Genomic DNA, 10,361 nt, shown 5'->3' with positions numbered 1-10,361 from the left:
AGTACCCAAATCCCTGCAGAGCTGCCAGACCAGAGAAAGCTTGTGCAGGGGATTCTGAACGTCAACTCCATTGCAGCTCTCTGGGCACTTTGCAGGGGTGAGACAAAGATATAGCCAGACGTTCTGCAAAGTGTACAGAACCATGTATCAACCCATTTATGCAGGACCTAGTAAAACTGATATTTCTGCTATGCCCACATAGCTGAAACATGCCACCTGCTGTAGATTGGGGATGAAGACCATTCCTCAGCTCCACATGGATTTGTCTGGACTGTGCACTCTACCTGGATTTCAGCCTTTAACAGCAGCCATGATTCATTTTGGAAGCAACTTCCCCTCTATGATGGGCATGGTGATGCTTATCTATAGAGTTTGTAAAGGTGCTGTGTAAATGTAAGACATTAATTACTACTATTGTTACTCTCTTCTGCGTGATGTGGGCTCATAGTAATTTAGAGATTGGCAACTGTATCTGTGCAAATTCTTAATAGTCCTTTGTCAAACCAAAAGTGATGCATGTATCTGTATTCTGGCCAATGAATGGAACAGGTTGGGTTATTTTTCTTTTTTCTGTTTGCAAACCGCATGACCAGATAATGAGTTTTATTCATTATCTGGCAAACAGTTTGTGCATCAGTTTCAGTCTGTGGCTTGCTCGTGAGCTGCCACTGGTCCAAATTTTCTGTTCAAACTGTGATTGGTCACATAATTTGCATATTCTTGTTTCTTGGTCCCTGATTGGATGACTGAAACTTTGGAAAGTACCTGGAGCCCAGTTTTGCTAGGTGCTGAATAAACCAGCAAAGTAGAAGGCAATCCCTACTCCCAAAGAATTCAGTTATGCAGGACCTTAAAGGGGAGCATAATGTTTACAAAATGATTTCAGGCTTTAAAAAAAAACAATAGTTTTGTAAATCTTTTCAGTAGATCAGATGTATTTTGTTTGATTTTAAATTCTCCTAAGTAATATTTATCTGTTTTCAAAAGGAAAGTTAAAGTCTGTTGATTAATCAGAGATAATCCAGGATTACTGGACATCCTGCACTTTTTTTTTTTAGTAGCAGGGAGTGCTTTAATTAGAAAGGTACTAATGTAGATTAGGGCATTAACTGAACTGGACTCCTCCCATATTGCCAATGAAATGACGACTGCATTGGGAGAGCCATTTTGATGATCAGAGCTCAAAAATATTTCATTAAACAGTACCCAATAATCCTCGGTGTGATTATAAAAATACTCCAAAGTGTGCAAGGCATTTGAGACATATAAACAGTTTCCTGTCCCCAAAGAGTTTGCAATCTTAAATGCCAGCTCCTGCAAACCCTTATATGAGTATACCCAAGTCACACAACTAATTCCACTGAAGTCAGTGGGCTCATTCATGTGAGTAAGGGTATGCAAGACCAGTCCCAAGAAGACAATTTTCAGACAAAGGATAGCAATGCTGTAAGCTAGCTGAACAAAATGCATTTCTTCTTACCTGACTAAGAACCTTCCGCACTAAATATTCCATGCAGTGCCAATCAAATGATGGTCTAGAGAGAGTTTAGTGCCATAAGTAAATCAAAATGGTGGAGAAAAATGGGAAGATATAATTTCTTCCCTCTATTTAAAAAAAAAAAAAAAGTTCTGATCACACTAAGGATTCGTTCATCTGTCCTAGAAACCAACCATTTAAAAGGCTTGAAAAAGCAGATGAAGAAAACCCCCATTGTACTGTACTTTCTGTCCAATGGGATAAAAATATTAATGGATAAAAAGATTGTTTTTGCTTAATGAAGAATCCTACTTTTCAGATCTCATTGGACTGTGTACATCCAACAGAATTTGCTGCTCAGTAGCCTGAATTTTACAATTCTGCTGTGATCATGGAATCAACCATGTAATTGTCGATTTTATTTCAGATACTGTGTGTTCTGATTAAGGCTTTTTGGTCTCCATGTACTTGAGAGTTTTAAGACTAAAATCAAAATGCTATTGTGAACTATGTGAATTTTTCTGTATTTACAATTAGCTTAAGGTATTAATATTAAAAGTAGGTAGCTGCATCTAATGACTTTTTGGAGTAATCTGAACCATCTGCCTCTAGATACTAAGGAGTTCACCACTTTAATCCAGATTATGGCTGACGAACTGTTTTTGGCATCCACTTCTCACTAGCATTGTGCCCTTGAAGAGCTGCTGAGGCTGTAGAAATTCCTTTGCTGACAAACGTATTGTTATCTTTCAGGAGCCTGTTTGGTTTGGTTTGGTTTTTAAATTTTCTTGGGAAGAAAATGGCTTTCTTAATGAAAAGCATGTTGAGCAACCAGGTCAAGAATTTAGGACTTGGTGGTGGAGGTGAGGAAAGCAAAGAAGAAAGTGGTCCTTCCGACCCAGCTGCAGCAGCAGGAATGACTAGAGAGGAATATGAGGAATATCAAAAGCAAATTGTTGAGGAGAAGTGAGTACACATTCCCTTATTATCAATGTGTGACTAATTCATGATGACTTGGCTCATCTGAGAATAACCCCAGAAAAAGCCAGAACATTGTCTCCTTACCCCACATTCCTATTTTTAAGCATAGGGAACATTGCTTTCTGAACAGCCTCTCCAAAACAAAAGCTCATCTAGTTGAAAATTGTAAGATGTTTTGTATCATGGTTTCATCCTTCACCCTCATTTCCACCCTCCCCACCTCCCCACACACTCACCTACACATCTTGTGCTGGTGTTGCTTTCTGCTTCCTTATGGGCAAGATAATTTCTTTCAAGTTTATTTCTGTAAGTTTAATGGTGTAAATGCTGGTTGCAATCTAAGAATGCAGTGGTTAATGCTGAAAATCATATGATTGACCCACTTAAAACACTAAATCTGATATGCTTAAAATATTTAATCTCCCCCATTTATTATTGCAAAAATTGAGGACAGGGAGGAATGAAGAATGTAAAGCTGGTAATGTTTATTTGAAGGATGCTTGACTAATTTCAAAACTATAAATTTAAACCATTTTTTCAGTTGTCCAAACTCTCTATTAAATGAAGCAGAGAGGTTTTGCTCTCTGTTTACAGCTCAGGAATTTTATTTGGCTGATAATTGCAATCCGTAACCACCTTCTGACAAATAAAATGCGTAGGCATTGTTTACATAGTAGATATAAAGTAAAATAATGGGTTTCAAGCAGATAGGAATTTAAACCCTGCATAATAATAAAGAAAGACAATTGAATTCTAAATCTCCACTGCATCTAGTTCACTAACGATCAATTACATAATGGTTGTATAAATCCTACATTTAAGATGATTATAGGTGAAAGGTTAATGACTTATGGAATTTAAGAGGTATCCAGGTCTATATTTAGCAGCAGCAACTTCAGTCATAAAATTCTGAATAAATATAACCTGTTTGTAAAAACAATTCAAAATGTTACCTTCTTTTGTGGTACATTACATAGGGGGAGATTATTTTTTTTTTTTCAATCAGCCGGCCAAAAGATGCTGTGCTGGAATAGATAAGCAAAGCAAGAAATCTGGAGAGGAGAAAAGATTTGAAAGAGAAGAACATGTTATTTCAATAATGTTTTGAAGTCTGCTGTGTTTTTAAATATGAAGCTGTGCTATAAGTCAATAACTGAACAATTTCCCTTCCAGCACAGGTGGGGATAGGGGAACTGTAATGAAAATGGTTAAGTGTTTTTGCATAGAAAAACTGAATGATGGAATTGGACACTGCAATTAGTTCTGTAATTGTATGTCAGTTCATCCTGGAAACATGATCACAGATACAACATCTGGTTTTAGTGACCTAATTTTACTCAGTTTTACGGCTGCACAGCCTGAGGATCAAAGAGGTTAAATGACTTGCCCAAGGTCACACAGTGAGTCAGAGGCTCAGACTGGATTAGAACTCCTGACGTGACCCCGTTGTCTCCACTATTTTTGTTTAACCTCTAACCAACACTGCTTAGGTTAAAAATGTGAAAATGCATCAGTCACCATTCATCAGGAAGGCATGTAAACGAGCAAATGAGAGACTTGTTAACAGCAAAGGGGTCCTCTAATGAGTCACATAGTCCATTCTCCTGCATTACAAGCAGGTTGATTTCACTATTCATGATAGATGGGCATCAATTCTAGCCTTGATTTTCTAGAACTTCCTCTCTGAAATCACACTTTGACCCCATCTTCTTTGTAAAGATTTGATGATAGCAATAAATAAGTGGGAAACGACTATCTACAAGTATGTGATGGATGTAAAAATGCAGAAAGAGAATCTCTTATTATTGTACACGGGCAGGCTACCTAGAGTATTGGGATGACATTAGGTGAGAAAATGTATGGTGAATATCAGAATAAGTTCCTGAGTGAGGTCTACTTCAGCTGTGGAATAGCTTTTCAAGTGGATGCTTAAAACTAGTTTACATGAAACTCTAGAATATGTTCCACAGAAAATAATGTTGCAACAGCAAGAGGTGGACTACACGACCTAATAGATATGTCACAGTTTGTTATGAATCCACAACAGCCCATTAGCCTCTAGTGGACAGGAACAGGAAACTGCATGGCAGGCAATTGCACATTATGTATGCAGGTTTTTAACTTTAAAGGAAGTTTTTCTGCTAAATCCACTATATTGTTCTGAAAGCTTATGGTTAAGATTTGATCAAACCACTTTTGGGTTTTGTACAAAAACCAAACATGTTATGAAAGAAATTCATGAAAATGAAGAAGTTTGGAGAATCGTGGGGGGGGAGGCGCGGGGGATATTTCTCAACCAGCTGTAGCGTTATTAACTTTACAGCTGAAAATATAAACAATCTAACCAAAAATCACAGTGAATGTTTTTGAAATCAATTTAAGTCAGATTTTTCCTTGATTCAGTAAAATGGCCATTCATAAATTTGGCAGTGACGAATGTCTGTTTACCCCTTATTTGGCTTCAGTCTCGGAAGACATTTGATAGGAATGGCCAAATCCTGGAGTTTTGATTAAGGACTGTTGCATTTGGCCCAAAAGTAGCGTCCCTATAAAATATCGCTTGGAAGCAATGGTCATGTGAGAGGTAAACAGACCTATGACCACTTTTATTTTATTTTATTGTTTTGCTCCCATTAAATTTGTGGTGATATAGCTGCCTCCCTTGAACAGGCATATTTTTACTGAATGGAGGGTAAGAGTCTCCTCTCAGATTATCAGGGAAAGATTTGAACTTTCAGATTCTGTTGTAAAGAGCTCTCCATTGATCCCAGTGATAATCAGTGCAAGATCCAGCCAAGCAGAGAGAACAAAACTGGAGGAGAGACCAAAACATAACTTACATCATTAGACTTGTCCTTCATTTCTTACAGAGATTAATGACCTACTAGTTTGAGCACAGGCCTGGTAATCAAGGACTCCTGACTTCTAGTGCAACCTCTAACCGTGACTCCATTTCTAGCTTTGGACCAGTAACTTAACTTTGTGTCTCAAGTTCCTCTGTAAAATGAGCATAATACTAACCTATCTCCTATAGGTGCCATGAAGCTGATTAGTAAATGTCTGGAAAGAGCTCTGCGTGTGTTCGTTGTTGTTTGTTTAGTCTGATACAGACTATGCTGTGTTAAAGCATAAAATGGGATGAGAATGACTTCAGCCTTTAGTTTTCTATAGCTGAGTAATTAGTTCCGTGACAATGACAAGTTGTCACATGATGGGTTTCTGGTTACACTCGTCTTATTTTGATTTCAGGATGGAGAGAGATGCAGCATTTGCACAAAAAAAGGCAGAGAGAGCCTGTCTGAGGGTTCATCTAAGAGAAAAGTACAGGCTGCCTAAGGTAAGACAAAGTCATAATCATGACCTAGTTCGCAGGCCAATTTTAAAACAGCTGCAATCAGACCTGCTGTCTGGCTAGGGAGATTTCCATACCCATGTCATCTTCCAGCAAATGTGCACATTGAGACTGTCAAGTCTCTTGGCCAAAGAGATCCCTATGCTATGCTACACTAGACTTCACATAACACAAAAATGGAGGAAGGCTGGGCTCTAGGTTCTCAAAAGCGGGTAGTGATTTTCAGGTTTCAGAGTAGCAGCCATGTTAGTCTGTGTCCGCAAAAAGAAAAGGAGGACTTGTGGCACCTTAGAGACTAACCAATTTATTTGAGCCTAAGCTTTCATGAGCTACAGCTCACCTCATTGGATGCATCCGACATTATTAACAGCCTGGGCAAGCTGTGATGGCATCAGAAGCATTGTAGATAGCATGGTTAACCCTTAAGACAGTGACATTTCCTAGACTGGTATCCAAATGAATATGTAGAAAGATGTGTATATGTCTGTCCATAGAGTTAAGTTAATGAGAAATCATAGTATCTGAACTAGTTGCTCCGAAAATTGACAGGGATTCATTGAGACTCCATCCTGTTCTTTCTGAGTTCACGCCTGGCCTCCTCCAGCAGCTGCCAATCTGACCCAAGTATGTGATTCATCTCCACTAATCAGAACTTGCAACCACACCTCCTTTTTCTTTTCTAGTCACCTCCTTTTTCTTTTCTAGTCACTTCTGAGTTCATAGTTGTAGCATTTTGCTATGGTTTCAGCCTGTGGAAAGTAGCAAAATTTCCTTCTACGTTTCTCCGAGACAAGGCCTTAGAGACCACTGTGGAATGTTGTGGACCATAACTCACTGCCACGTGTTGAGGTGGACAAGGCTGGGTTTTTCCGCACAGTACTTGGGCTAACTGAGCTACTAATCAATTTTTTCTGATACTGAACTTATTTTTTTCTCTTATTAGTGGACTTGCCTGGTGGGTTAGGAGAGCTCTGTAGCAAGATTGCTTTGGTTAACTTCATTTGCCAATTCTCTGCTTGAAATTTCAGCTTTTATTCCATTTCCTCTAAAAGACTGATTTGTCCTCATCGATAATATGTCTTTTTCCCCCTTGATTCCCTACTCAACCCTCTTTTTGAAGGCTAAGAAGCCCTGTGAATAATTCTGGGCCATTCAGCCTTCCTGGGAAGCTAATAGCTCTGTGAGCAGCTACACTAGACTAGGTATGGACGTATTTAGGAATGCTTAGTCTCTTCACAAGCCTCTTCATAAGGTGGGTAGAAAGCTGGCTAGATTGTCGGGCTCAACGGGTAGTGATCAATGGCTCCATGTCTAGTTGGCAGCCGGTGTCAAGTGGAGTGCCACAGGGGTCGGTCCTGGGGCCGGTTTTGTTCAATATCTTCATAAATGATCTGGAGGATGGTGTGGATTGCACTCTCAGCAAATTTGCGGATGATACTAAACTGGGAGGAGTGGTAGATATGCTGGAGGGCAGGGATAGGATACAGAAGGACCTAGACAAATTGGAGGATTGGGCCAAAAGAAATCTGATGAGGTTCAATAAGGATAAGTGCAGGGTCCTGCACTTAGGATGGAAGAATCCAATGCACCGCTACAGACTAGGGACCGAATGGCTAGGCAGCAGTTCTGCGGAAAAGGACCTAGGGGTGACAGTGGACGAGAAGCTGGATATGAGTCAGCAGTGTGCCCTTGTTGCCAAGAAGGCCAATGGCATTTTGGGATGTATAAGTAGGGGCATAGCGAGCAGATCGAGGGACGTGATCGTTCCCCTCTATTCGACACTGGTGAGGCCTCATCTGGAGTACTGTGTCCAGTTTTGGGCCCCACACTACAAGAAGGACGTGGATAAATTGGAGAGAGTCCAGCGAAGGGCAACAAAAATGATTAGGGGTCTAGAGCACATGACTTATGAGGAGGGGCTGAGGGAGCTGGGATTGTTTAGTCTGCGGAAGAGAAGAATGAGGGGGGATTTGATAGCTGCTTTCAACTACCTGAAAGGGGGTTCCAAAGAGGATGGCTCTAGACTGTTCTCAATGGTAGCAGATGACAGAACGAGGAGTAATGGTCTCAAGTTGCAATGGGGGAGGTTTAGATTGGATATTAGGAAAAACTTTTTCACTAAGAGGGTGGTGAAACACTGGAATGCGTTACCTAGGGAGGTGGTAGAATCTCCTTCCTTAGAGGTTTTTAAGGTCAGGCTTGACAAAGCCCTGGCTGGGATGATTTAACTGGGAATTGGTCCTGCTTCGAGCAGGGGATTGGACTAGATGACCTTCTGGGGTCCCTTCCAACCCTGATATTCTATGATTCACCTTAAGCCCTTTTATACTGGACATTTCTGTGTACTGTATGAGCAACTAACTCCTTAAAATTTAAAAGCCAGCCTTACATCTTCACTTCCTCGTGCAAAGGTCTGAGTTTACATAATAAAGTATATCTGCTCTTCCAAGACTACCTTGTAATAAAAGTATTTTTCTGACCACAGTTTAACCAGACCAGGAACCAACTAGGTTTCTTATATGGAATCAAACATCTGCTGCATCAATTAGTACTACAATGATTGTCCTTGAAAATCTTTACACTTTTGCCTAGTGCAAAAAGATAAATGGTTCTCTGGCATATTCCATATACAATGAGTACATGTACAGTGGGTGGTATAGCATACGACGGCAATATTAATTACAATTGTCTTTGTAATTTTAACGTCAGACCCTTTGAAATGAATATATTAATCCTCATTATACTTACCATAATTGAGTCACTGTTTCCTTTTGCTCCCTACATCTGTTTGTTATATCGACCTGTTGTCTCTCATTTTATTTTTTTTTTTCCCACCTAGAGGGCCTTGCAGGATCAGATCCGTTAATTGTGCCTCATTATATTTGTCTATGCCTTTGTGCTTAGCACATTTAGAATAGAATGAGATGAAGCAGGTTCAAAAATGCTGTTGATATAGAACTTGGTCCAGCAGTTTTTGATCATGTATCTCCAGTGGGGCTCTTCATGTAATTTAAGGCTACATGGTCAGGCCCATAATAGAAAGGGTATTGGGGAGCCATGTAAAAATTAGAGCGGGGTGGAGTCAAATCATGTTTATAAGTGCAGAGATAGTGTTTGTCCAAACCCCTCAATCCTCTCCTGTGTTAACTGAGTTTCAAGTTTTCTCTTCCCAGGTTCAGAAATGCATTAAACACTCTGGGCACAATGGCAACACCTCAAAAAACGAAACTGATATCTCTGAATCACCAACACACTTGTTGAATATTGTATTTCTGTAGTATGGTCCTGATCCTGCAGCCTGTTGTCAGATGGACTGCTTTGCTACACACAGCCCATGAAGTTGGACTTAAATGGGGCTCCATGCAGGTGCATTGGGGTCTAGTAGTCCATATTAGTTGAGAGCCTAACTGTGGGAAAGTGGATAGAAGGTTAAAAATGGTTAAAGTACCTGTAACAGGCAGAGTTGGTCATTTGTTGCCTTTTCCCATCAACATTTATTTTATAGATGATTGGACCATTTTATAAACTTCCATCCACTTTCCCACAATTAGGTTCACAATTCCGGCAGGCCTATGAGGCTCCAATAGGATCACTTCACAGCATTTTAAAGATTCCTTGAGAGATTCTCTTTCCAGGTTGGATAAAATAGCCACTGTGTACAAATACAACATACAAGGGTGTTTGGTCTTCAACTATACCGAATTTCTGAGATTTTAGATAGACTCATACTCTCAGATTTGAAGGTCAGAAGGGACCATCATGATCATCTAGTCTGACCTCCTGCACATTGCAGGCCACAGAATCTCACCCACCCACTCCTGTAATAGACCCATAACCTCTATCTGTGTTACTGAAGTCCTCAAATCATGATTTAAAGACTTCAAGTTACAGAGAATCCACCATTTACACTAGTTTAAACCTGCAGGCAACCTATACCCCATGCTGCAGAGGAAGGCAAAAAAAACCCAGGGTCTCAGCCAATCTGACCCAGGGGGAAATTCCTTCCTGACTCCAAATATAGCGATCAGTTATAGGTATATTCCTTTGTCAAGAGTTCCTCTGGATGGCATTGACTGACACCTTCTTGGAACAGGTGGCATTGTCTTGAGTTCTCTGCTTGGTGTCCTCCTCTGGATCCCTTGTTTGATCCTGTGATCTGCACCCCATCCCCATTTTTTATTCTTTGTCTCTTGTAATCAGTTGAGTTTCTGGCTCTGTGGTCCCGCCCTCACCTGAGAGGGTGGGCTTTCCTTTGTTTTGGTGGACTCTGTCCCCTGACCAGGATTCAAATAGGCTGAATCAAGATACATTTTATCGAACATATGACTGCCGAGTCAAGGCCTTATCAGTAAAGCTCTAGTAACTAGTGTAGTGTATATAAACTTGTGGTTATTGTAGCAGTAAACTCGTAGCATTTTCCTGCAGTCTTCTTTTACTGGGTGGAGGCATTTATCTGGGATGATGGCCCTATTAAATGTTGAGAAGTCTCCATGCAACTTTGTTCTCTATATTAACTAAGCAGCAATAATGAAATTAACAATCCACAGGGAG

At 40.1% G+C, this 10,361-nt stretch overlaps 1 protein-coding gene across 1 annotated transcript in view; it reads left to right on the top strand.

Moving 5' to 3' along the window:
- Positions 1 to 2,136: 2,136 nt before the first annotated feature.
- The window catches only part of CPLX4 (complexin 4), a 32,273-nt gene continuing 24,048 nt past the window's right edge, over positions 2,137 to 10,361 (top strand). The window contains exons 1-2 of the mRNA XM_037903167.2: positions 2,137 to 2,443; positions 5,708 to 5,795. Of these exons, the coding sequence (XP_037759095.1) occupies positions 2,277 to 2,443; positions 5,708 to 5,795 (255 nt within the window). The 5' untranslated portion in view covers positions 2,137 to 2,276. The remainder of the gene's footprint in view (positions 2,444 to 5,707; positions 5,796 to 10,361) is intronic.

The sequence above is a fragment of the Chelonia mydas genome, chromosome 5 (genome assembly GCF_015237465.2).
Source record: "Chelonia mydas isolate rCheMyd1 chromosome 5, rCheMyd1.pri.v2, whole genome shotgun sequence".
In the NCBI taxonomy this organism is placed as follows: Eukaryota; Metazoa; Chordata; order Testudines; family Cheloniidae; genus Chelonia; species Chelonia mydas.
The sequence above is the reverse complement of the archived record's forward strand: the minus strand, read 5'-3'. Positions and strand labels throughout refer to the sequence as shown.